This window comes from Miscanthus floridulus, chromosome 18, assembly GCF_019320115.1.
Source record: "Miscanthus floridulus cultivar M001 chromosome 18, ASM1932011v1, whole genome shotgun sequence".
Lineage (NCBI taxonomy): Eukaryota > Viridiplantae > Streptophyta > Magnoliopsida > Poales > Poaceae > Miscanthus > Miscanthus floridulus.
In genome coordinates this window covers 128,572,523-128,600,380 of record NC_089597.1, presented here as the reverse complement: position 1 = coordinate 128,600,380, position 27,858 = coordinate 128,572,523, and the positions used below count along the sequence as shown (strand labels likewise).

The 27,858-nt window shown below is 48.6% G+C and overlaps 3 protein-coding genes across 4 annotated transcripts; 2 read left to right on the top strand and 1 right to left on the bottom strand.

Annotated features, from left to right (window-relative positions):
- Positions 1-9,332: 9,332 nt before the first annotated feature.
- LOC136520858 (uncharacterized) lies at positions 9,333-14,412 on the top strand. Of its 2 annotated transcripts, none has more exons than XM_066514525.1 (4): positions 9,333-12,403; positions 12,488-12,660; positions 12,947-13,008; positions 14,056-14,412. In XM_066514525.1, the coding sequence occupies exons 1-2, from the start codon at positions 9,684-9,686 to the stop codon at positions 12,546-12,548; spliced, it is 2,781 nt and encodes a 926-aa protein (XP_066370622.1). In that variant the 5' UTR covers positions 9,333-9,683; the 3' UTR covers positions 12,549-12,660; positions 12,947-13,008; positions 14,056-14,412. The 2 variants fall into 2 exon arrangements, with proteins under 2 accessions (XP_066370622.1, XP_066370621.1); XM_066514524.1 differs by having other exon boundaries at positions 12,485-12,660; positions 14,056-14,411.
- A 1,250-nt stretch (positions 14,413-15,662) lies between these two features.
- LOC136521392 (uncharacterized) lies at positions 15,663-18,296 on the top strand. The gene is made up of 3 exons (XM_066515128.1): positions 15,663-16,107; positions 16,693-16,799; positions 17,422-18,296. Exons 1-3 carry the CDS (start codon positions 15,691-15,693, stop codon positions 18,161-18,163), a joined length of 1,266 nt encoding a protein of 421 aa, XP_066371225.1. The 5' UTR covers positions 15,663-15,690; the 3' UTR covers positions 18,164-18,296.
- Positions 18,297-18,404: 108 nt separating this feature from the next.
- On the bottom strand, positions 18,405-22,067 carry LOC136521391 (probable methyltransferase PMT24). Its single transcript, XM_066515127.1, has 7 exons — positions 20,631-22,067; positions 20,393-20,542; positions 20,013-20,283; positions 19,817-19,927; positions 19,265-19,712; positions 18,991-19,185; positions 18,405-18,908 (listed from the first exon to the last, which is right to left on the bottom strand). Exons 1-7 carry the CDS (start codon positions 21,993-21,995, stop codon positions 18,689-18,691), a joined length of 2,760 nt encoding a protein of 919 aa, XP_066371224.1. The 5' UTR covers positions 21,996-22,067; the 3' UTR covers positions 18,405-18,688.
- Positions 22,068-27,858: the final 5,791 nt, after the last annotated feature.

Here is a 27,858-nt window from a genome sequence, read left to right as displayed (position 1 = left end):
TGCACTTCATTTTGCAAAATTTTTTAAGATTTTCCATCACATCGAATTTTTGGATTCATGTATGAAGCTTTAAATATAAATAAAAAATAAAATTAATTACATAGTTAAACGAAATTCACGATACGAATCTTTTAAGTTTAATTAGACTATAATTGAACACTAATTGCTAAATAACAACGAAAATACTACAGTATCATTTCCTAAATTTTTCGCGACCTAAACGATGCCTTGATCAGATAGTTTGGCTGGCAGCGGATCGCGCCATGACTCACGACGCCGAGACACGATACCTCGAAACAGGGAGTTAAAAATGAATTTAAAACCGTTAAAAATCTAAATGTGAACATTTTTCAAGAAAATAACTAAAAAATAAAAAAATTCGGCCGGCCTCGTGGCTCGCTCGCTCGGTCGCTGTCACCTGTTCTGATCCAGTGATCCCTTTCATCACGTACTACGGAGTAGTAGCGGCACTAGCGGTAGCTCCCATTCCCAAAGCAAGCAGGCAGGCAGCAGCGCCACAGGACGGAGACGGACACGGCCACGGCGGCTGGATCGATCGCCGCCGTCGAAAGCACGTGTCGACCGGAGGAAACCGCCGGCGGCCGCAGCGGTAATAACATGACCCAATATGACATGATCTACGGGTAGCCAAGCCAGCGTGGCCACTCGCCGGCGTGTTTCATGTCAAGGAAAAACACCGTTCGGGCCGGGCCGGGTTTGTTTTAGGCTGACTAGTGGGATGTGGGGCATGTTTGGTTGCAACCTGGATTATTTATTTGGGACAAGACGCTGCCTGCATGTTGCCCGTGAATGCTTTTGGTTTTGCCTGGTCAGGCAGCTAGAGCGATGCTTGTTTGGTTCAAACGTGTTGCCTGGAGAGTAGGACCGTGGGCCCCCCTAGCTCATTAATAGAGAGTAGTCATATTAATTGAAGCCCAGGCAAACGTACGCAGCACCAGGCGATCGATTTTGGTTGCCTGGTAGGAGAAGGAGTTGCCTGGTGGAGGCTACTGTCCAGGACACCAACCAAACAACTTCCAGGCAGGGTACAGACAACAACCAGTCCAGGCAAAATTGATCTTGCGTTGCATCCAAACATGCCCGTGATGCGTGGGGCTGTCTTTGCTGTAGCAGCGCTGCGGCTGCAAGCACTGCTCAGATGTTCATGACTTCATGCAAAGCTAGAAAAAGCAGATGCGATCGAGCAGGGCCAACAGCTCCAGGCAGTCTCCATCATCATCTGGACCAAGCCAGCCGAAAGATTCAGATGATGATAATCCCGACCACATCACAAGCGCGATCGACGAAGCCGAGGAATAGTTTGTTATACAGGTTCCAGCTGCTGCTGCTTGATGAGAATTGAGATGAGATGCCCCAGTACAGCCCAAGGTGGCAACTTGGGCAATCATGCAGGAGGAGTTTTCATGTGTGTGTGTGTGGTGTACTATTATTCTGCTAGCTCCAAGTTGCTCGTGTTATATATTCATCGTGGAGACCACAGAATTATTCCCAGATCGATGTTACTAGTAGAATTGTACTAGGAGCACTGTCTGTCAGCTTTGGTGGACATGACTGCTAGTGCTGGAGCTGTGTACGTATAGGGCTGGACATCCTAGTTTTGGTTATTATTATAGTACAAAAACAATCCCATCGACTGTATAATCTGAATTTTAATGTGGCAGTGCAGTGGTAGTTATACATGGCCCTACCAAATGTCACATTATTAAACTTATCTTCAAATAGAAAACGCAACTGCTGTCCCATCTGAAAAATAACATTTTGTCTCTTTTTTATCACTGGAGTGAGCAGGCAAGCATAACGTGCTCGCACGCACCCAAGCCCAACATCCTATTGCGTCCAGTGTCAGCTTAACTTTATTGTGGTTGGGCCAGCCAAGGTACTCGGTATGACAGTATCTAACAAGCCCAGCCCAGGACGGTGTCAACCTGGGTTCCCCACTCGATTAGCTCACAGGCCGCGCACCAAAGTAGGCCGGCCCGTCCTTCCAAACAGGCTGGCTGCCACCTCGCCAGTCGCCTCGGGCCCAAACCGAACAAGGCCGCAGCCCGAAGACACCGTCGGGAATCTCTGGGAGTGGGGAGGAAGTCGCACCGAAGTCGCGCCGGTCCAGCCTCGCCTCCCGACTTCCGACGACCGCCGATACAGCGCACGCGCACTGGAGCTGGAGGTCTGGAGGGTGGAGGGTGGAGGCGGCCGATGTCGCAGAGGCTGTTGGTGGTGCCGTGCGTGCTGCCCATGCAGGCGCACTGGGCCACCGCTACGGCGCTGACGCAAACCAGTGTCAAATCAGCAGTCAATTAGTAATTCCTTCAAGCGTCATTTGCTCATTTTGTGCCATGAATCGTGGCTGAGTTTTAATCATCGCTGTATGTGGCTTGCATCAAATGTGTCCTTGCTATGAACTTTCATCAAAGATCCTTATATTCCATCGTAATAATGCCAGGTGTATAGTTAATTTCTTTTTCTGACCAGATCAGCACTCGCAATTTGTAGTGGTTCCGTAATGAATCTGCAATCACCGTGTTCTTGCAAGTTGCAACCCCTTTTCTTGTGTGTAGTAACAATGTGAAGGGTTTCAGGTCTTCAGGACCAACGCAAACAGAGAATTCAAGCAACCATACTCCATCTCAGAGCATGTGCTTTCATTGTTGAATTGAAAAGTTTTCATTGGCAGTCTAGTGCATCTTTTAGACTCTTTTTACCAAATTCTTTTGGCAACCGCCATGTATGTTTTACTTGGTTTTGGACATTTGAAATACACAAGTGCAAATAACACTGTATATATCCTGCCATTATTTCTGTTGTGCAGGGCCGGCCAGGTTAAAGGTGAGAGCAAGGAAAGTATGTCATGTTGGGTGGTTCATAGTAGAGCTCTGATCTACGTTCTCCCTCCGTCCAAAAAAGAGTGTCGTTTTTTACTTTCAGAAATTTTGTTTGACCATCCGTCTTATTCAAATTTTTTATATAAATATTATATATTTTGTTATGACTTATTTTATCATTAGAGATAATTTAATAACGATTTATTTATTTTATAATTTACACAAAAATTTTGAATAAGATGAACGGTCAAACACGATGTCTCAAAGTAAAAAACGTCACTTTTTTTAGGAGGAAGGGAGTAGATGTTTATGCATGTTCTCCTTGTCCTTCCATGAAAGTTTTTTTGGCACCTTGTTGCAGTTATGTTTGTTCTATTCTCCACCCCACAAGGTTCTCAGCAGTCGCTGTCATGCGTCCGTTGGCACATGCCCAATGTGCTTTCTGCGACAAGGCTGCACTTAGAATCTTGTTGGCAAAAGTCTCTCATGATGTCAGTTTGACAATTTTATTTGTCAGTCTATTATGTGAGACGCGTTTTTTTATTTCACGTATTTACTTCTTGGTTGCCAATTCATGACATTATTAGTACACACACACACAAAATGAAGAAGAATCTACACCAGTAGTGACGAAAACACCCCTGAAACGCTGTGGCTTTTGCGTAGCGGAAAGAGCCCAATAAAATGGACGGCTTGGAACTTGCAACTTGGAAGCTTTTGCGTGTACCATACCAACCTCTGAAGCTGAGAGCTGAGACATTCTTCATTTCTTGTTTCGTTCAACTCATCATCAACGGGAAGCCATTTTGGGCCGTGCATAGTGGGAAGCCCAGCAGTGCCCATGCGTGCCACCTCGGGTCTTTTCCAATTCTTTTTCCTTTTCCTTTCAACGAACACGCCAGACGCTGAGCACATGGCGTGACGCTGACGCAGATGTTAGGCTGCCCGAATGTGGAAGCTCCATGTCCATGGAGCCACGGGGCCGGTTGCTTTGCCCATTTCTTGTAAATCTTGTAGTACTAGTACTGTATATACACTATAAACTAGCAATAAAGGACAAACCAAATTTTCCATCATGCTCGTGGTTTCCTTCAGCGGTACCTCTCCCCGTCCTTTTTTTTTTGACAAACATCTACGAAAGGCAGACTAGGACCGCGTTTAGTTACTTCAAAAAAAAAAAAAACTTTACGCCTATTGGCATCAAATATTTGACTAATGTATAGAGTATTAAATATAGACTAAGAAATAACTAATTACATAGATTACGACTACTTTGCGAGACGAATCTTATAAACCTAATTAGTCCATGATTTGACAATATAGTGCTACAGTAACACGTGTGCTAATGACAGATTACTTAGGTTTAATGAATTCGTCTCGTGGTTTACTGACGGATTCTGTAATTTATTTTTTATTAGTATTCGAACACCTCATACGACACCCCCATGTAACATCCGATGTGACACCACAAATTTTTACACCCTGAATCTAAATAAGGCCTAGGACGCACACACATTCACACCTATTGATCTCTTGACGAAATATTAGATTGACAAAACTATTATACGTGTATAAATATCTTGCTATCGACAAACATTTCACCTACTCCATCTACCTACAAAGAGAAGGACCTTTGGATTTCATTTATCCTCAAATACACCTAATACTTAGGAATGTGGCCAAATCTAAGTTGATATATAGATGCCTCGTAGATGAGAGAGACATCAAAAACTTGAGCCAAGCAGGAAGAGAGGAGCCAATTTCTTTGTGCATAATATGATAATAATATATGAGAGACATAACTCCTCTATCTCTCCACATCCTGTTTGTTTGGGCTTGTTTTACTTATAAGCTATACTTTTTCAGCCAATGAACAGTATTTTTCTCTCGCACCAAATCAGCTAACAGTATTTTTCAGCCATGGCTTATCAGACAAGCAAGAAGAAGCATAGCAGCATCGATTACATGCGCGAGTAGCGCAGCCTAACGCAGTAGCACTGCGTAGGAGGAGAATCAAGAATGGTTTATTACTCACTAACTAATGAACTACCTGGTTGGGCAAGGACTTTCCCTCCTGCAAGTAACCACAACGTGCATGTGTCTTTGATTTCAACAAGGCATAATTAGGTGCTGGACAGTAAGAAAAGGTGGCATTTGCCACAACACACTAAAAAACACATGTCTTTGCCCAAACACACTAAAACTCTATGGCAATAGGGTGCTAGACACTATAACACATATTATAACATATCCTCATCAAATAGGTATCAATACATTTATAAAAGACAAGTATACCCCTGCCCCTTCAAATGAACATTTCATATAGATAAAAGGGCATGATGATAGCATGTTCTTCACCATTCAGCAAGCAGTACACAAATACAAATAGCAGGTTCAGCCACATTTGGCTACAATATAGACCCTAATGACATGGTTTAGCAAAGGGGAATGATTTAGCAGGCTTAGCAAAAGAAAATCATAGATTCAAGCCATATTTGGCTATCTTGATGCTACCAAAACCATGCATGCTACTGATCTGGCACTCCCTACTCTTTCTTAGACCTGACAACCTTCAACTTCTTTGCCTTTCCCTTCTCCATGAAGGCTACTGGAGATAATGCTTCACATGCAACAGGCTCCATGGAGCCTTCAAATTCCAGCAACCTTTTTCGACTGAAATGGATATAGAAGCGTGTCAACAATTATTTTAAAGAAAGATAACAACCAGGAAAACATAATTGGAGGACTTATACCTCCTTGACATAGGGCTAGGTGTTTGCACAGGAGTGATAGCTCTAGTTGGTGTAGATGGATTTTACTGCAGCAGCCTCCTTGACATACTAAATGGAGAAAAAAGTCAAATTCAGTAAGAAGTAATACAATATGGCAAAATTTTAGAAGTTGCATTTGTACCTTCTTGTCATAGGGCTTGGTGTAGAAACAGAAGTGATAGTTCTTGGTGGTGTAGCACTGTAAATTGTTTAGATATGCATGTTAGTGGTCTGCTATGTAAGATATGTTTCAAGTTTGAGTTGAAAGCTTACAATGGTTCATCAAGTGATGGTTGTTCCTGTATTGGATTAGTAGCACTACTAGATGACACACTGGAAACATCCAATTGTTCCCATCAATAGCAGTAGCAGATGCAAGTTGACCCTTCCATTTCCCAGTCAAATGAGTGGAGTCCACACCAAGGAAAACAGCAACCATTTAGAAATCCATCCACATAAGACTTCAATGCAACAAACATTCTAGTGAACCTTATCTTCTTCCCAACTTTCTCATATTCAATGTCTACCAAACTGCCAGGATTGGTCTTCTCCACCTCTGCCTTGAAACTAAAAATACACTCAAAACTATCATCCCACTTCCCTTTGAGTTGCTCCAAAGCCTTATTTCTTCCATCCCAACTACCCAGTATGACAACTTCAGATGATACTGCTCCTCTAGCCTTTTCTTTAATTCTTTAGGCCCAATTTTATTGTTCTTTGCAAGTCAATCCAGAACTCGATCCTTGACCCACTGATTTGTTGCCATGTAGTTCTTCTTAACCTTTCCTGTGCTTTGACAAGTGTGTTCATAAGGCATCTTCTTTATCTAAAACAAGCAAGAATTAAATTCAGTATAAACATACAGTAAAAAAATAGTATAAAAAAATCTAGAAAAAGAACAAGTACCTCCCAAGTCCTTCCATCCTGCAATTGTGAAGCATGTATACGCCACCTGCACCGTTCAACTTTGCAATAGCCTCTATACCTTGTTGCCTCAGAATAGGGAGCTGCAATTTCATATTCACCTTTATTGCATATTGCCTAATAGCTTTCTTGAAAGTATCACCATCCCCAAAAGTTACACCAACTTCTATTTTTGAATTCTCCAAGTCAGTTGCATGGATAATTGTCTTACAACCCTATGCATCCTCAACAACTAATTCATCCTCCAAACCAGCATAGTCTACATCACTATCTGGTTCAGGCTCTGATAAATCAGAAATTGGATCCTCATCATTCAGACCAATGTACTCTACGTCATCATCCACCCAAGCCACTTCAGTAATTTGCTGAATTGGTGGCTCTACAAGAGATGAGTCAGTTTCAAGTGAAGGTTGTGCAATTGTTTAGTTGGCTGGGGCATCAGTGCTTCCCTGCAAAACACAAGGCATGCTCTCTAGCCGGCCAATATCATGTATGTGATCCTCATCGTCTTTTCTTATAACACGCACTTGCACGGAAAGCCTCCTTATATCCCAATACATGTCAATTGCATGAAGCAATTTCTGGTCAGAATCAATCTCTCCATAGCTACGACTCATATTATCCCAATAGGTGACACGTAGTTTTGTTTTGAGCCTAGCTTAATTTCTGTAGCAAATTCAAGAAGCAAATCATTCTAGTTTGTGCTATCCCTGTCTAAAATCTTTGAAATGTTACATGCCTTATAATATTCGTAACCATCATCATCAGTTAATTTGACATAAGCGCCTACTCGAACAGCAAGCCTGTAGGACGAATTGGGATCCATCCTACATATACAGGGGCACAAAGATGAATGGGATGAACAAGGGTACGATTTACTTTGCAAAATCAAGCCTACAGTTAGCCTAACCCTAGGGGAAAATCACAAGAATCTTACCTGTCGGGAACCCATGATAGATCGGCGTGGTTCTCTGGGAAAATGTTGCTGAAGAATCGTGGAGGAGGTTCCTCCATCTCCTGCCACGAGCGGGCGCCGCCACCGTGACCGCCGCCCAGGAGGGAACAGACCCGGCCTCGGGGCGCTGGCGAAGGGCGTGGCCATGCGTCTGGAGCAGGGCGGGGCAGCAGCAGGAGACGACCGAACGGAGGGAGCTGGCGAGCGTGTCTCGGGAGCAGCAGGAGCGGCGCAGCGAGGAAGTCCCGATCCGTTTTGGCCATCCCGTTCGGCAGCAGGGGAAACAAGAGAATAGGCTAGAATAATTTCGTCTTTTCGTGTACCTTTCTATTAAAAACGATTATAATAAGAGGTAGAGTGTCCGGGACCTAATTACCAAAGAGTTTTAGTGTGTTTGGACAAAGACAAAAAAAATTTATACGTTGCAGCAAAGGCTATCTTTTTTAGTGTCCAGGACCTAATTTTGCCTTTCAACAAACAGTGCCTGCATCGGTCTTCTTTGATCTCTGAACACCACTGCATTTGTTTGCTTCCAAATGCACCAGAGAGTTAAGATTGCCAGTGTATGTGCTCTTTTAGTGCCTACCGTGGCCAACTGATAGAACCATTCCTCCATGTCGTGCTTAGCCGTCCACTAGGAGTGATGTAGATTTGGATCCATGGATCCGGTGATCTCACAAATGACGCGATCTTAAAATCTAGGTGTAGTTGTAAATCTAGGTGTAGTTGTAGGATCTGTTTGTGTACTTGTGGTATGAGTGAGTATGGTATGAGTGTGGCGTTGGTGTGTGTCTGTTCACGAACAGATACTGCAGTTGTACCTAGATGAGAGGCGCAAAAAAAAAAAGATGTGTGGCCGTTTCCAAATTCCTTTCGCAGAGTGCACGTAGTTATTTTTTCATTCCCGGAGTTGCAGACGAGCCGTTGTCCAGAGCTTATCAGCCGGCTTATCAGCTAAAATCTACAGTATTTTTCTCTCATAACAAAACAGCTTCAGCTGGGTTATCAGCCGGCTTTAAAACCAGTCGAACAGAGCCGAACAGCTTCAGCCGGCTTTATTTTGTAGCAGCAGCCACATGAAAAATTTGCATCGTGGAGGCGCCCAGGCTCTCTCTCTCTAGACATGAGAGAGAAAAATATATAAATAAGAATACCTTATACATGAGACATATAGGATGCGATGGTATTTAAAAGTCAATATATTCATACTAATTCAATAATTTTACATATGGTTTTCTGTTTAAATAATGGCTCCTATACGGACACAACCAATAGTAATATCGGAGCGGCACTAGATACACTAGTAGTAAAAATAGAAGAGGCACACTCTTTTTTATTTCATGTGTGTTAGATCTTCTTGTCACCTTGCAACCAAACCCTCGTAATAAAAAGAATCCTCTATATATACACAACAGTTGTTCATAACTAAAACATTTTTTGTTTCAACATACTCAGGAACTCTTAGATTCATAGAAAGAAAAAAAATACAAAGAAAGTATAAGGTATGTCTCTTAAATCTATAATTTTATATATGGTTTTTTGTTTTTATGTTCGCTGTTATACTACTGATACACTAGCGGTAGTATATCAGGTGGTTCTTGATACACGAACATTAACTTTATAGATGGTTCTTGATACACCAATAATACACATAGAAAGAAAATTATGTAAAAAACATAAGATATGTATGTTAAACTTTAAATTATATATATATGTATATGGTTTTTTGTTTTCATAGCTGTTCCTCTAACACTGGCGGTAATATCATGTGACCCTAAAGCCTACATACGCCCGCAGTAAAAATGAGAGGGTGGGCTGGTGGCACTGGATCCAGCAGTAAAAACCGGAGGCAAGAGGCACACTCCCCCTCCTCTGTCCTCTTCCTCTTAGCTGTGTCGTCGGCCCCTTCTCCACTCGCAACCAAACCCTCGCACACAGCCGTAGCACCAAATCTCGTCGCCGCCTCCGGGGCTCAAGCGCGCCGCCGCCGCCGCCGCTGGCGGGGACCACGAAAGGACGCGCCGACTCCGGATCTGCGACTCGCCGGGCTCCGAACGCACGCCACTGAACGGACGCGGGGCTTGGCTGCTCGATCGCACCGCCCGGAAAAAGGGAGAGGCAGAGCCCCGCCGGATTTAACCAGACACAACGAACGCGCAGCTCCTCCGGGCCAGGGGCCGGAGAGAATCCATGCAGCCGAGGTCCCGCATTCGGGGCAGTGACCCGCCGCCGCCACAGCCGTCGGGAGGACGCTACCGTCGCCGATCCCCGGCCCCGCCGTCACCGCGCCACCAGCGCCGCCCGCGTGACCCGCTCCCTCCCCAGCCGAAGAGGCGCAGCTCCGAGCTGCCGCCGCCGCGGCGATACGAGGAGAATCCGAATCCCCTCCCCAACAGCTTCGCGGCCGCCGCCGCTGCCGCCGCCGCCGAGAGGCGTTCGCGCGGCGACATCCTGCTCGAGGCCGGCCGCCTGGCCGCTCACTACTTGGTCGCCAAAGGCCTCCTCCCCGAGCACGTTCTCCTGGCGAGGGAGGACCCAAATCACAATCCCAGTTACCGCCCCGAGCCCCCCGCTCCCGTTCCTGCTCCGGTTCCCGCTCCCGCTCCCCCTCTGGCTCCGGCTCCGGCTCCCTCCAACTACGGGAGGAAGAGAGAAGAGAACGACGGCCCGAGGTGGCGGCGGAGTGGAAGTGGAGCCGGGGACCTGGGCCGTGTCTCAAAGTGGGACGACGACAGGGAATCCAAGAGGTCGGGGTGGGACAGGAGGAGCCACAGCTTTGACGGGAGGCGCAAATACAACGATGGCGGTGGCGGTGATGCTGACCGGGGTGGCCGCCGGACACGTGACTACAATGAGCCGAAGAGACCACCAATGTCAAGGTCCTATTCCTATAACGATCGCCGGGCTTCGGCTGATGGCAGAGTAGATCGAAGGAGGAGTAGTAGGAGCAGAAGCAGGAGCAGGAGCAGAAGTAGAAGCAGGACCAGGAGCTACTACAGTGGCAGCAGGAGAGATTCAGATTTGCGAGCAGGCACTCGTGATTTGGATCGCACCAAGGTGCCAGACTCCGGCGTTGTTCCTGCTGGTGGTGGTGATGGAGGCGTGCACAATGCGGGTGTCGATCAAATACCAAGGCAGCTGAAGGTTCCTAGTTCAGTGGTGGTTATGGAGATGAATGACAGTGCTGTTGAAGCTGTGGCTATTGAAGATAAGCAGGTGGACTCTGAGACTGCTGGACTGTCTGAAGGTGAGGACGGTGAGTTTGCAGAAGAGATTTCTGAAGACGAGGATGGTGAGTTTGCAGCCTCTGACTTGAATGATGAAGATGGTGATGAAATGGATGACACCCAGAGCCAACCGTCTGATGTGCATGTTCATTTATCTGAATCTATTGAGGAACCTGTCCATAGACAGTCCCAGCTCAGCAATACTGAGGAGGGAATGGAAACTGGCAATGCACACATGGATGCATGTATGGTAGAGCCATTGGCAGAGAACATTGTTTGCTCTGAAACAAGGTATGAAATGGAGGCTCCACAAAATGGAGCTGAAACTGCTGTTGGTGTTCTTTATAGAGATGAACAAGAGCAACCATTGACAGAGGATAATGGTTGCTCTGAAGTAAAGTATGAGATGGAGACTCCACAAAATGGAGCTGAAACTGCTGTTAGTGATCTTTATAGAGATGAACAAGAGCAACCATTGACGGAGGATAATGGTTGCTCTGAAGTAAAGTATGAGATAGAGGCTCCACAGAGTGAATTTGGAACTGGTGTTGGTAATCTTGATAGAGATGAACAAGAGCAACTATTGGCAGAGAATAATAATTGCTCTGAAGTAAGGTATGACACGGAGGCTCCACAAGGTGTGGTCGAAACTGGTGTTGGTGGTCTTAGAGATGACCAAGCGCCACAATTGATGGTGACCGATGGTTACTCTGAATTAAGATATGAAACAGAGACTACACAAACTGAAGTTGAAACTGTTGTCGGTGATCTCAGTAGGGATGAGCAAGAGCTGCCAGCTTGGTACAAAATTTTCGATCTCAATGTCATTGAAACTCCAGTGGGCTGTGAGGTTTCCGAGATTTCTTGCGGTCATCCAGCAGATGATCTTTGTGATTCTGTGCCTGATTTAGTTGGTCTGGTGAACCAACAAGCAAACGATGATACTTCAGAAATTCAAGGTCAAGATGATCATGCAGGGGCCAATCAAATGTTGGAGGATGAGTCTGATTTGAATAACTATGATCTGAACAATGAGGCCGATGAACATGCACAGGATGATACTTCAGGAAATCAAGTTCAAGACGAGAATGCAGAGGATAATCACCTACTGGAGGATGGGCATGATTTGACGAAGTATGATGTGAACAATGAGGCTGGTGAGCATGCACATGATAATCACCTGGTGAACAATGCGGAAATACTTCTAAATCATAGTATGGTTGTGCGTACTTCAGATAATTGCCATATGAACAATGAGAAAATGCTTCTAAAGCAAAATGTGGATGAGCAACAGATGGAGAACGAGCAGATGCTTATAGATCAGGTCAATAATGTTCAAGTTCTGGATAGTCACCATGTGAACAATGAACAGATGCTGCTAGGTCATGGTGCGGATGATCATCACCAAATGGAGCCAAATCCCATGGCTTTTCCTTTGGGTGCTCATGATTTGGATAACTACTATCTGAGCAGCAAGCAAATACTTCTGAATAATGATGCAGACCAACATGCAGGAGATATACACCATTTGAAGGATGGGCAAATTATTTTAGATGAGGCTGCAGATGGACAAGCTAGAGTTCACAATATGGGCAATGGGCGAACAATCCCTGTAATTGATCTGGAAGATGATTATGCACAGCAATCTGCCAGCAGAAATGCAGGAGAATATCTAGAATCCATGTAAGCTTTTTTTTAGATTCTTTCTATGGTAGTCTTGATCGGGAGGAAAATCCGTGACACCTGGACATGTTTGCTGTACAGAAGTGATACCTCGCATAAATACGCGGATAATGTTCTACAAGAACATATGTGTTCTCAAGACTAGCAAACCTCAAGTTTTCCTGACAATCTTCAGGCTAACACACAAGCAGCTTCTTCTTCAACTGTCACCAGATTTTCGAAATTGGTGTACTGGAAAGGATGCTGTGAATGCACAGGTAAGAATGCTATTTTATTTAGATACCTGTTCTTATTCTTCTTGCATTGAGCAAATCATTTTCTTTTATAAGAGCATCAAGCAAAGCATTATGATTGGCAAGTAAATTGTTAGTAGATCACTTACTGTCTAATGCTAGGAGTTCGATTCTGATCTTGAACTCTTCATATGTTCAAGGCAAAATTCATGCTCATGTCTATTGTTGTTTGTTATTACTTGCAACTGTCGCTGTTCTTCTTGACTGCAGTCGGTAACATTGCATTAATCTATGTGATCCATTTCTTCAGGTGATTCCCATTTCCCAGTGATGATGATGTGCTGTATATTGGATTCAATAATACGCCATTAGGTGCGTACTCCCACTTCTTTGTGTTTTCCTTTCTCAGCATGCACTCTTCTTGCCATACTTACATATTCACGTCTATTTAGTCTAGAGGATGAAAAATGTATCACCATCCCTACTTTATTGTGGTGTGGTCGTACCACACCAGCAAGTATATAATGTTTGAGACAACATTGTAGATCTCTATTTATTTTCCAAACAAGTAATGTTGGATGGGAATGTACTCATCAGAATTGTAATGTACTAGCCACAAACCCCCATGCTAGTTGTGATGAGCTTTTTAGGCCAGACCCGCACTTCTGCATTAAAAATCTTACATGTAGCATTTCAATGCACATTGTAATATGTGTACTCTACTGAATCCACTGAAATTCATTACCATCTTTTGGAGCCACAGTGAATAAATTGAAATTTATTGGGCTCATCAATGTGTTATGTTTTTTAGATGCTGGTATGCTTGTTTTTTTTTTTTTTTTTTTTTTTTTTTTTGCTATGTTAACATTTATGTGCTTGGCACTTGTAAATAGCAGAGGCATGGAATTGTTCTTTAACTGAAGACGATGTTTAGTTGGAAACATAAAATAATGGATTTATGCTGTTTTTAGATGCTTGAACTCTGCACGCATCCACATATAGTATTTGACTATATGCAGTGAACCCTGGGTTGTATATATCTAAATGATGAAAATTGCTGTTTATTACTGATGAACAGGCATATTCCACTTTGGATAAATTGAAATCTGTTTTCTGAAATGAAGCAACCGAATGCTTCAAAGTCTATTGATTTCTCCCATTAGTTTATCTATATATGGTTCGCTAGTCATGGTTCAGGTTGCCTTACTGCGTGCATGTGGTGCTGTGGGACAATAACAAGTATACTATTCAATCTTTCTGTTCCCTAATTTTTGAACAAAAAGCTCTTTTTTCTTATTGGATATCAGAGAATATTGCAGTTTACTTTGCTATGTAATAGCTGCATTTTCTGCAGTTTTGCTTTTGTCATCATCGCCATCTGACTTATTTCCTTCCCTTTGTTTTCCCTTGTTTCCTCAGATGTTATGAATGTCTAGGACCTGCCATCCTCTGAGCTTGGGAAATCCTTATGAGCCCTGGGACCCTTGCAGTTTGTGCATTCAGACCCTACACCAGAAGACTATGGGAAGACTGCACCAAACCGGTTGCTGAAGTTAGTTAGTCGACTGGTCATTGTTCTGTATGTTGTGCAGTAGTAATTTCTTTTAGATTCCTATTGTTCAAGTTTTTTTTTTCTAGGGGTCCTCATTAACAAGTTCGTTTAGTGATACTTCTGACCCCCGAGATGTAGTTGCGATGTCAGTATGTCTCAGTAGCTGAATAGATCGTTGTTTTCACTAGAAATGATTCGGCCGTTTTGTGCTGCGCCTGCTCTTACTCTCCAGCTTTTCAATGAAACTGTGAAGTGCATAGAGAATATGCTTGACGTGCAGCTCGTCAGGCAGAGGCTGTTGCTTGCACGGGAGTAGCAATCCACTTCATTCGATTCTGACCTACTCCGTAACTGAAGCATGCAGTACACATCTGCAGTAGGCGGTTTCCTGCCTTGTCGAGATAGGTGGATTTTTATCCTGGATCTGCCGTTGCCGTTTGTGGCGTGATACGGCAACGGCATTTCTGGCGTGATCTCATCGTCTCCACGGCATTTCTATTGGCCCACTGCCGACCACCGTAGCTCTTGTCCAGATGTGCCTCGTTTGGCTCTGTGTTTTGCTGCCAGGAGACCCTTGCCGGCCGTGAGGATTCAAAGGTAGGAGTAACGTCTTTGTGAACGGGGCCCAGATGGGTTTGGTTCCATTTCCAACGCAGGTGATGAGTACACAAAAGAAAGTGCCCTCGCTTTCGTGTACCAGAAAAAATGGCTCGATGGAAGGAACTGAAAGCCGGAGTGAGGTGCAGTCTGGGACTTTAGAATCACTTGTCTTTCTTGTCTCTTTCTTACAAAAAAAAAGAAGGAATCGCTTTTCTTTAGAAGCCTGGGCGAATTTAGTTCACCTTTCATATCAAGCCACGCTTCAAAAGCTATTCCTCCTGTCTATTCTAAAAAAAAAACACGAATCCGAGATGGGCCATAACCATTTATCTTCTTTATATCTCGGAGCTTTCAAAATTAGATGTAGCTCTACAAATAACAAAAATCCCTAAAACATTTTAATTGATGTTTAAGTATGTTTTAAAAACCTTTCACAACAAAAATATGAGATGCAACTAACACAGATGCCACATACATTAACGTTAAACACATTAATTCTAGTTGCGTATTACATTTTTTATTGTGGAAAGTTTTCAAAATACACTTATACATCAATTAGAATGTTCTGGGAATTTATAGATTTTTTCAAAATATTTTAATTTTATAGAGCTAAATCTAATTTTTGAAAGCGGGTAGATATATTTTCATGAGAACTAAATATTTAATTTAGATTTTTATCCAAATCTACCTCTATTTTTTGAAACTTTTAAAAACTTAAAGAGAATTTCTGTGATTTTAAAAAATTATCAAATATTTACAGTATTTTTTAAATATAAAAAAACAAAACCGCTTTCAAATCCACTTAAAAGCAAGCTAGTGTCTAACCGGACGTGGCCCCCGAGACAAAATCCCGACCCGACCCGATCCAACCCAGCCCACATCCGAGGAGCCACTGCAACCGCATGCCACTGCGCCGCCTCGCGCCTCTCCTAGCGAGCCCGCGCCGCCGCCTGCGCTCCTCCCTAAACCCTACCCTCGCCGCCATGTCCCCGGCCGCCGCTCACCTGGCCACGGCCGCCGGCCCCGACGAGGACCTCTGCGCGGGCGCCGCGGGGTCAGAAGCGGAGGACCTCGCTCCGGCCCCGCCGCTCCCGCCGCCGCCGGTGTCCGCGGAGGAGCGGGTGGAGCGCGCGTGGGCGCACTGGAGGCGGCTGGGGTCACCGCGGCTGCTGGTGGCGCCGATGGTGGACAACTCCGAGCTCCCCTTCCGCATGCTGTGCCGCCGCTACGGCGCTGACGCGGCGTACACGCCCATGCTCCACTCCCGCATCTTCTCCGAGAACGAGAAGTACAGGTCCATGGAGTTCACCACGTGCAAGGTAATTGATGCATAGGAGCTTCCGATCCGCTACCGTAGCAACTGGGTGTGATTTTAATTTAAGGTGGATGATGTTGTGGTATACCTTATGCTTAATTTGCCATTACAATACAGACTGGTAGAAGAATAGCTTTTCTGTAGATGCAGATATGTTTAGGCAGTTTTGCAGTTTGATTTTAATACACTTCCAGATTTAAGTGGTAGAGTCTTACCGCCTGTGACCGGAAGGTCCCGGGTTCGAGTCGCGGTCTCCTCGCATTGCACAGGCGAGGGTAAGGCTTGCCACTAACACCCTTCCCTAGACGGGGAGCTCTCTGCACTGTGTACACACACTTCCAGATTTAAGTGGTAGTTCGGGATGGGCAGAATTTACTGAAGTATTAGGCCCATGTTTGGACCGGTGAAGCAAAGAATTCTTATGCTTGGTAACGATTGTTTGAACATTAGGGTCGTTTGACAGTTACATGATTCGGTTGACAGTTACATGATTCGGTCTATTCTTATGTTATTTTGCAGAGCTTGTTGTTTTTGGTTATGAGTTGTATTTATCTTGCTTGGAATGTAATGTCCATTGCACCTTATACAGGAGGACCGCCCACTTTTTGTTCAGTTTTGTGCCAATGATCCTGACATTTTGTTACAAGCTGCAAAGATGGTGGAACCATATTGCGACTATGTTGATATCAATTTTGGGTAATGTGCAATTCTTTATGCTGGTATACTGATTTTTTAATTCATATTTACTTATCTAGTGCTTGATTGTAATTTACTCCACCTCTGGAATGGCTTAAATAATTTACTGACATAAACATCATATACTCCTCTACAAAAATAATCTGCCCTGGACCAGTGTAATAGATAGACAGCTATGGGCATTTAGCGGTAGGGTTCTCCTAAGGCTAAGATCTAGGTATAGCCGGCTTAAACGGTTAAACTGAACATGAGTACAAATAGTGGCATACTGCCTAAAACAGCTATAGCTGGCTATAGCGGCACCTATAGCTGGCTATTTGTTTCCTTGTCCTGGACAAAGTCGTTGAGTAACCTTGTTAGTGGTGCCTCAAGCATGATGTTAGTGCTACACAAGATCACAGGTGATGCTAACGTGATGAAACCATGCTAGGCCATTCTCTGCACACTCGACTCAAAACCTGCTACTTTAAATTTATCTGCCGCTAACTGCTTGCTTAGAGCACTAGTGTTGAATCTTCCATGGGTACATTTCTAGTTAACATATATCATTTCCCCATATGTAGTATTGCTTGAAAATATGGTTCCATACTCTTCTGAATTGCGTTAATATATTGCCTTGCAGTTGCCCACAGCGTATTGCAAGACGGGGTAACTATGGAGCATTTCTCATGGACAACCTTCCCCTTGTAAAATCCCTTGTGCAGAATCTGGCAGCTAATCTTCATGTTCCAGTCTCAGTTAAGATTCGCGTATTTCCACGACTGGAAGACACATTAGCCTATGCAAAGATGCTTGAGGAAGCTGGTGCTTCTCTTGTGGCTGTCCATGGTCGGACAAGAGATGAAAAAGATGGGAAGAAATTTCGAGCTGACTGGGATGCCATCAAGGCTGTGAAGGATGCTCTTAGAGTACCCGTTCTTGCAAATGGAAACATTCGCCATATGGAGGATGTGAAGAACTGCCTGGAACATACTGGTGCTGATGGCGTGCTTTCAGCTGAAACTCTTCTAGAAAACCCAGCACTTTTTGCTGGTTTCAGGACAAAGGAATGGAAAGAAGATGGTGGTGAGAATGGAGATAGCGGTTTGGACCAGACTGATCTAGTGATTGAATATTTGAAGCTGTGTGAGCAGTACCCTGTGCCATGGAGAATGGTTAGATCCCATGTCCACAAGATGTTGGGGGACTGGTTTAGGGTGCATCCAGAGGTGAGGGAGGAACTCAATAAGCAGAACAAACTCACCTTCGAATGGTTGCATGACATGGTAATGAGGCTGAAGGAGCTCGGTGGAAGAGTACCACTTTACAGAAAGGAGAGTGCACTAGAGACAACATTAGATGGGCTAGCCTCTAGCAATGCTTGACAGGTTTGATATCTGCAGCCTATCATTATTGTAGGTGATAGATGTAAACTGAAGCCTAGTGTGCCAAGTTTTGACCTGTTATAGTACAGACTGGAAGATATTGTTGTACTACAATTAAACCTCTTGATTGTTACTCGATTAGTATATTTTTGAGCAGCTACAATACAACGGCTCACCTCATGTTGTAACAGCTGACATGTAAATTTTGATACACCAATACACCATTACACGTTCTCAGACTTCGCAAAGCTCTGTTACCGCATTTATGCAGGCCAACATGTTTGCACACATGACACATGGTCTGCTGCGCATATATTACATAGAACCTCTGGCGTGCAAAGTACACAAGCAGGAATCTGTAAACTATCACCAGGCTTAGAATTCTCTCTATTGGTGGTTATGAACACACTTAATACTACTGCTGCAGCAATGACAAAACCATGTACAGTACTATCAATGCTGATGGACGCAAGAAGAGAAAAGAACCCTACTGCTTGCCGATCTGAAATGAACAAATGGTGGTCATTACAACAACGGTTCTTCGAGCAGCTCCGGCCGCCAATCTGACTTCTCGGCGTACATCACCCCTTCGTCGTTCTTGGAGAAGGTCAGCCGCACGTCCCAGTGGAGCGACCTCAGGAGTTTCTCCACCTCGCCGACGGCGCTGGCCTCGTCGCGCACGATGATGCTGCCCCCCGGCCTGACGATCCTGTCCACCTCCACCACCACCGGCAGAACCGCGCATCTGAAGAAGACGGCCATGTGCGTCATCAAGCTAGAAAGAGGATGCGAAGGAGACAGACAGACTAGTGTTGCTGCCCACTGACCTCTCTTTGATCTTGGAGAAGAGGTGATCGGCATGCAGGAGGTCATAGGTTCTCGGGTAGGTGCTGAAGGACTCGCACCAGTCATGGTAGATGCCCAGCAGCCCGCGCTCGAAGATGACCGGCAGCGTGTCGGGCGCGTCGACGTTCACCACGTTCATCACCCAGATCTTCTTCTCCCGGAGCGCAGCCGCGAAGCTGAGACAGAGAGAGGCAGCCATGGCGTCAGCACGATTGTCAGAGCTGATCATGGCCAGTGGTAAGCAACAGTGATTACCCTCCGTATGCAGCTCTCATGTCCATGACGTTCCTGACCCTGGACCAGTCGATGCCCAGGCCGTTGAGGTAGGACCCGTCGACGACGCGCCGCCAGTGGTCGTGGTCCACCGTGAAGTCCTCCGGCGCCGTTTTCCCGTACACCCCTGCCTGTGAGCCGTTGAGCCAGTACGGCGGCGTCCGCACCCGCCGCGGCCACTCGGCGGGCCACCGCGCGCCGCGCTCCCACGGGCCCGTCGGCACGCGGTGCACGCACGAGTTGAGCCGGATGTACCACGCCGCGTTCGCGTCGTCGTCGTCGGCGCACATCGGCGGCTGCTGCCGCTTCCTGGCCTCGTAGCACTCGTTCGTCGTCGGCTTCCGGTAGAAGGCCACCCCGACGCCGTTGAGCCGGTCCTTCTTGATCGACTTCAGCTCCCAGCACAGGGATTTCGTCAGGGACGTCATTGCTGTACGTGCAGGTGAACAGAAACTCCATTAGCCACCTTTCCTGTCAGCTGGCTCTGATCGATCGGTTCATGGCATGGCGGCGAATGGTCGGAACTTTACGTGCCTTTCCAGATCTCGACGTCCTCCGTCAGCTTCTGGTACACCGGCGTGGCGGACCAGACGAAGAAACCGCCGGGGCGCAGGACGCGGTTCAGCTCGAGGAGGAGAGCGCCACCTGCACGGGGACACGGCAATCTCGGCATCGTCAGCAAGGGATCTCGGAGGACGCACAGTGGAATGGGGGCGGCGACGCGGCGCACCGTCGGCGTGCCAGGGGACGCGGCAGCGCGCGCAGTGGACGAGATCGAACGACTTGCTGGGGAAAGGCAGGCGCTTGGAGCCCATGACGGCGGAGATGGCCGGGATCCCGCGCTCGAGCGCCATCTGCACCTGCGCCTCGTGCTCGTCCTTGGGCGCGAACGACATGGTCACCACGTCGCGCTCGAACAGGTAGCCGCCGAAGCTGGCCACGCCGCAGCCGACGTCGAGCACCACCCGCGTGTGCTTCCCCCACGCGATGGCGCGGACGGACTGGCCAAACAATGCAGAGTAACCTCCTTACCCTACATACAATTTCTACTGGAGCGATCGAAACAGACAAACCATGGCCTGTCCATTGGCCATTGGTGGTGCATGGTACCTGCTGCAGGAAGTCGATGTAGTGCAGCGCGCCATGGATGAACTGCGTGCCACCGCCGGGGAAGGTCAGGTACTGCCCGCTCACCTTCACCCAGTTCTGGTGGCCCTTCACCTCCACCAGCTTCGTGTGCGGGACATTGCTGTACCATACCTGCACGTACGTCGCCGCCAGCACGACGAACGGACACGAGTCAGCAATGCATTGCCGCATGGGGATCTAGAGACACGGACGGACGTACCCTGTCTCGGCTCTTGGGCCACTCGATGGGGCGGCGGTAGCCACTGGGGAGCGCGACGAGGCACGTCGGGCCCTCGTCGGGGCAGTGCCGCTCCCGGTGCTCGTACCGCCGGAAGTTCTCCGGCCGCAGCTTCTTGATGGCCTTCTCGTTGTCCAGGCACGGGATGTAGTCGGCTCCGGCCTTCACGTTGCACACCCGCCACTCGTGCTCCTCGCCGCCGCCGTTCTCCGCGCCGTTGCCGTCGTTCTCGCCGCCCTCCTCGCGGCGGTCCGTCTCCCGGTGTGACTCGTCGGCCTGCGTCGCCCACGCCTTCTGCTCCTCGGCGCGGTCTTCGGCGACGAGCGAGTCCTCGACGCTGAGGCCGTCGTCCTGACTGGCATTTCCGTCCGCGCCCCTCGTGTGCTCCGACTCCGACACGGCCGGCTTGTCGCCATCGACGCCGTCGGCATCTCCGCTGGACCCCGACACCGACGACGAGCGCGTCTCCTCTTCGCCCTGCGGCTGCTCCCTGCCTCGTTGTTCCTCCTCCGTCCCTTCGTCGCCGCCGTCGGCCTGCGGGTCCTCCTGCGCTTCCCGGCGCAGCTGGTTCCCGGCAGCGGCCTGCTGCTCCTCCTCTCGCTGCCTCTGCCCCGCGTTGCTCTCCTCCTCGATGCCGCCGTCCAGGTTCTTCTCCTCGACGGCAGCGAAGGCGGCCCGGGCCCGCTCGTGCGGCATCTCCAGCTGCGGCTCCTGCTCCTGTTCTCGTTGCTCGCGGCTGCTCTCTTCCAGCACGGCTGCTTCTCGCTCCTTCTCCTCCTCCTCCTCCCCGCCGCGAGCGCTGGCGGCCTCGTCGTCTCCGGCGGCCACGTGGCCACCGTCCTCGCCTTTCACATCCTCCACGCCCGCCGCGGAGACCCTGTGCTCCTCCACACCCGCCGCCTCGTCCAACACACGTTCCTCGTCAGGCCTGGCGTGCGGGTCGTCCAGCGCTGCCACCGCAGCGACGGCGCTCCGGTCGTCGGGCCGCGGCTCCTCCTCGGCCCCAACGGCCTTCGCCGCGGCGGGCGTGTCTCGGACCTCCACCCCGCGCGGCGGCGCCGGTGCGGCCCGCTCCCTGGTGACCTCGTACGCGAACGAGGAGCGCGTGGTGTGGCGGTACGCGGTGACCGTGGCGGCGTCCCCGTCGGCGGCCGCGGCGGCGGCGGAGGTGGACGTGAGGAAGTAGGCCCCCGCGACGCACAGCGCGACGAGCAGCGCCGTGGTGGCGTAGTAGACGCAGGCGGACGCGGCGGCGGCCGACGACGCCGAGGACGACGCGGCGCCGCGCTTCGCGCCGCCTGCGCGCGAGCCACGGGCACCGCCCCCGGCCATGGATCGGTCCCGCATGCAGGGGTAGCAGATGGGAGTCGCCTGGCGCGCGCGCGGTCGAGTAGTTTGATGATTAGAGAAAAAAGTTTGGACGTGGTGGGGTTAATGGCTAATTAGGTTTGCTCGTTTTTTTGGCAAACACACAAGTGACGGGACGCGTAATCCCGGGAACATGGGGTGATCCCGGCGCGTCGGGGGTGGTCAGACGTGAGGATGACATGTGGGGCCTCCATGAGCTGCGTTGCTTAACAAGCGGGCGAGTGGCGTTTCCGTCGCATGCATGGCGCGTCGTCGTCGCCCGGTCGCCTCTGTCCAGGTCCTCTTCTTACGCCCTTCACCTTCGCATCATCTGCCTCCACACCATGTTTTTCTCTATATAAGGAACTGTTTTTGATAGGTACATAATGAACAATTTCCGTAAAAAAAGTGTAGCCAAATACAGTTGTGGTTTGCCAACCAAGTACCACACTCTTGCCTATAATGAAAGTAAAAAAAGTGTCAAGATTAGTTGACAAAATGAGTATAGTAGTGGATGCCATGGGAGGAATCCTAACACCATCTTAAACACCTAGGCGTCCCATTGCATTGCCACAAGGATAAAACAAAGAAAATATTTTGAAAACCAACACAGTACACATCTAGAAACATAAAACAGAGAAGAAAAAAAGGTATAGCAAGACACATGGTGTAAGACATTCAATTATCTTCTAGAGAATCAAAACAAAAAGGGATGCACTTCTTAGAGTTTTCCACCATCTAGTCCATGGCCAATTCAATGTGTGAATATTCTTTAGGTAAAAAAAAAGCTTATTTTCAACTTTCAGCTTGCACGACAGTCTTATTTTCACCCTAAATTATGAAATTACTAGGTACCAAGCATCCTCCATTAGTTCAAAGTGGACAAATTTGGTCCTCTAATTGGTTTCAAAGGTTATTTCCAATTTTCTAAATATAATAAAATTTTAATTTCATAGAAAAAACAAAAATATCTTACTTTAAATAAGAATAAATATGAATCTAATACCAAAAGTGGTATTCATTTGTTGGTGCTATGTTCTAAGATATTTTAGTTCTTAATTGTTCATGTTCTTATGTTTCATTACATGGGCAATAAAATAATAAGAACTTAAACAAATAAATTCTGAGTAACTCTCACTAGTGTAAAATCATCAGAGGCGACACCTGTGTCGTCCCTACGAACCAGAGATGGCATAGGCAGGCTACAGTGCCTGTATTTGCAAATAAAAAAAAGCATCACCACCCATGTAGAGCCCACAACCGAGCCATCCACCGATGAGCTCATTACCGGTTCCAATGTGCATGTTGTCGTCCTGTGTGTCGGGTTCATAAATTCATGGTCCTCAATGGACCCACTTTCCTGTAATACTTGGTCCAGCAGGCGACGTAGTGACAACGCGCGTCTGGGCTAGCCCAGATACACAATAACAGGTCAAGACCACGATCCGGTCCCCGACCGGCACCTCCGGCCATGAGACCTGGTCGGAGCCCCGACCGAGGTGGGACCGCAGTCCGACTCCGACCCCGTTCCTCCGATCGGGGATATGTCGGACCTTTGCTCGTCTCTCTTTCCTGACCAACACGGTCGTGGCCGATTGGGAACGACCGACCAGGACGCCTGCTCGGTGTGGGCCCGGGGAGCAGACGGAGCAGATAAGGTAAGGCGCTCAAGTCAACCGCAATATTGAGGACCATACCCTGCCATGCCCTGTGCACCTGCAGGATGGTGCCGCCAGGCCATGTCAGACGGACACCTTCCAGACGCGTCAGGACACAAACAATATTATGGGCGCCGTCGTTTGCCGTCCCTAGCGAACACTGTGCAGCCTACCAGGTCATGAACAGTAAGGTGGGCGAACACTGTGTAGCCTGTCAGATACAACAGGTTATGAACAGTAAGGTGGGCGATGGCGTGCCGTACCCGACGGCGTGGGCAACAAGACTAGGTAGCACACGTACACATTCTCTCCCTTTCCGTCTTTGACTTGTAAGGTCATCCCCTTCATCTATAAAAGTGGATGCGCTCTCTCCTAAAAGGAGGACGGCTAAAAAAATAGCTCAACAGCTCGACAGCTCGACGGCTCTAGAGCTCGATAGCTACACAGTCTACACGCTCTCAACAGCCGATAAGCTCGGACACACAGAGCATACGCTCCAATACTTAGCGCACATTCGAGCATCCATCACTCTCTTCCATTTGGATCAGAGTTCGACTGGTCCTCTAACACCCTCCTTCTTATTCCTTACTTGTTTGTAAACCCATAGCAAACTTCGAGCACCTGGGCTTAGGAATAAAGTCACCGATCGACTAAAACTGGATATATGACACGTTGCCTGAACTAGTATAAATCCTGTGTCATCGTGTGCTAGGCCACATCCAATCACAACGCACGGCAAAACTACAAATATTTACTTGTTGGCCATATTTCACGCTGATAGTTGGCGTCATCCGGGGGGAAGAGACGTCATGCGTTCACGCTTTTGGTTATCGGATGGCCCACCTTTCCACCATCTTCGGCATGGCGGGCTCGAGCGATATGATTCGCTTCGGCTCGCTGGAGTTTCCCATGCTCCCACTTGCTGGGATGTGGGCTCCTCCCGTCTTCGTGCCACTCTAGACCTTCCTCTTTGGGAGTCTAGACTTCATCGCCGACCAGCTCGGCGTACTCCGCCTCCATGAGGAGGCGCTCGTCCCGGTGTCCACTAAAGGAGGAGCGCCCTCCACCGGCCCCGGGCCACTCGATGACCTCAATGTTGAGACACCCGCGCTTCGTCTCGATCCCATGCTGAGCTCAAACCCCACGGTGAGAGATGTACATATTATTCTTTACTCGCTGTTTAACACCTTCCGTCAACTCTCTGGAGGAACCCCATTGTCCCCACCGCAATCGCCGTGCAATCGGCCCCCCTATGGCTTCGCGTCCCCCGTGGACGCATGCGCACGGGGGCTCCAAAGGATGCTGACGCCGCCCCCTCTCATGTACGAGTTCATGAGGATGGCAGACAACGCTCCTACCTCCTTCCATGACCTCATCGATGACGAGGTCGAACGCGATAGCACCAGCATCGGTGATGTCATGGCACTTGGCCACCCTCTATCCTGGGAGTGCGCCATGGCGGACGCTCCGGGACAGCCATCGGAGGTAGTGGAGTCTCTATAGACTCACACCCCTCTGAACCCCCATGCGTAGACCCTGGCGCGTGCGCAGGAGCACGACGAGGAGTTACGACAAAGGCGACAGAGCTAGCCGCCACCTACGCTGGCGCGCCCGACACAGCATGCTGCGTCACACGTGTGTAACCCATCGAGAGACGGTTGGGGTCATGCCCGTCAGGTCTAGCATAACATCCTGGATGGAGGGGACGATCCCCCTCAGTTTGCTCGGGCTGGCCAGAACATCGCTGCTACGGCGATGCTTCTACGCAGCCTCCCCAATCCTACTGACCCGCAGAAGCAGGCGATCCACCAAAACCTTCGGGCACTAGTGGAGACCGCCATTGTTCAGCAGGGGGAAAGCTCCATGACGTGATACCGGCACGCGGCCTCTTGCCCAGCCGGGGGATTGGGGCCGCACCAGTCGAATCACTCCGTCCACTCACCACAGTGGTTGCTGAGCGTGGAGTAGGAGGCTACGCCGTAGCCCAACCCGGCGCCCGCTCCACACCGACCACCTGTGCGCGAACGGCTCAGGCCGAACTGTGATGTTCGCAGTGTCATCAATAATCGACACCATGCCCATCATGATGATGACGTCCATCGAATGGCGGCAACAACAGGTGGTGCGGGTCCTGGTCTGACCATCGAGGAGTGCGAGGACACGCATCCTAGGCATGTCAGCCGACCAAATGACCGGAGCCCCGGGAGTGCGCTATGGCAGATGCCCCAAGACAGCCACCGGAGGTAGTGGAGTCTCTGTAGACTCACACCCCTCTAGACCCCCATGCGTAGGCCGTTGTGCGTGCACAGGAGCACGGTGAGGAGTTACGACAAAGGCGGTAGAGCCAGCCGCCACCTACGCTGGCGCGCCCGGCGCAGCACGCTGTGCCATACGCGCGTAACCCAATGAGCAGCGCTTGGGGTCATGCCCATCAGGTCCAGCATAACATCCTAGACACAGGGGATGATCCCTCTCAGTTTGCTCGGGCTGGCCAGAACATCGCTGCTGCGTCGATGCTTTTGCGTGGCCTCCCCAAGCCTACCGACCCATAGGAGCAGGTGATCCATCGGAACCTCTAGGCGCTGGTGGAGACCACCACCGCTTAGCAGGCAGAAAGCTCCGCGTCATAATACCAGCACGCGACCTCTTGCCCAGCAGGGGATTAGGGCCGCACCAGTCGAATCACTCCGTCCACTCACCATAGTGGTTGCCAGGCGTGGAGCAGGAGGCCATGTTTGCATCGTAGCCCAACCCGGTGCCTGCTCCACACCGACCACCTATGCACGAACGGCTCAGGCCGAACCGTGATGCTCACAACGTCATCAACAATCAACGCCACGCCTGACACAATGATGACGTCCATCAAATGGCGGCGAGAGCAGGCAGCGCGGGGCCTGGCCTGACCATTAAGGAGTGCGAGGACACATATCCCAGGCATGGCGGTCGACCAAATGACCGGAGCCCAGCCCAGATGGCCTAGGGCCACGGGCTTTTGGTCGCTGCATCTAGAAAGCGCTGTTCCCACAGTGCTTCTGACCGCCCACCAACATCTCTAGGTACACCAGGGAGACAAACCCCGGTATATGGCTCGAAGACTTCTGGCTCGCCTATCGAGCCAGAGTAGTGGATGATGACTACATCATCCAGTACCTCCCCATCTACGTCGGGGAGCATGTTCAAGCATGGCCTGAATTCCTTCTGCCGACAGCATCTGCGACTTGGCGGATCTCAAAAGGGTCTTTGTTGGAAATTTCTAGAGGACGTATGTCCGTCCTAGGAATTCCTAGGACCTTAAGAGCTGCAGCAGGAGCCCAACGAGTCCTTGTGGGATTACATCCATAGGTTCTCAAAGCAGTGCAACTCCCTTCCTAATATCGACGCGAACATCGTCAGCGTGTTCCTCTCTAGGACAACCTACAAGTCCCTGATCCACAAGCTCGGTTGTGTGAAGCCCCATACCACCTGTGACCTGCTCGACATCGCTACGAACCATGCCTCCGGCGAGGAGGCGGTCAGTACGGTCTTCAGCTGCGGTCGGTATAGGGGCAAGGCCAAGCGTGAGGACCAAGGCTAGTGCCCCTCCACACAAAAAGAGCAAGAAGAACAAGAAGGATCTACGCCGACCGGCCAAACCAGCTATCGGCACGAAAATGTCGATACACAGCAAGCCGGAAGGATCTACTTAGGATGAGCTCGGAGATTCGCTTGGCTTCAACGTAGGGTCAACTAATCCTGCGAATTCCTCCTGAGGCGTGCTAGTCAATTTGATCTACAATTGACAAGGAGAGAAATTTTATCAGTAATTTAAGGTGGAACATGCCGGTCTTTGCCCAAACAATTCCAAGTGTGCCGCTTCGGGAGTAGCCAGACGAGAAAAATCGACTAAATAGTCGATACGCACAGAAATCGACTGCTACAGACAATAAAGTTTATGGATCGCAATTGATTTTATGTTGATAAGTACAATGCCCTTAGATGTAAGTGAAATCATCAGCTAGGTGGATATTACCAGTGTGAATCATTGAGCCGATGAATCTAATCGAGAAAGGATATAACATGCAAATAAATCGACCGTCTAGTATAAATGGATCTACAAACGCTATGAATCTAATCTGTTACCATCAACAGTGAGGTTCGACCAGATCGATGGTAGCTATGATGATAATAACAAACTAAAACCTTAGAATCCGTAAAACTATCTACAC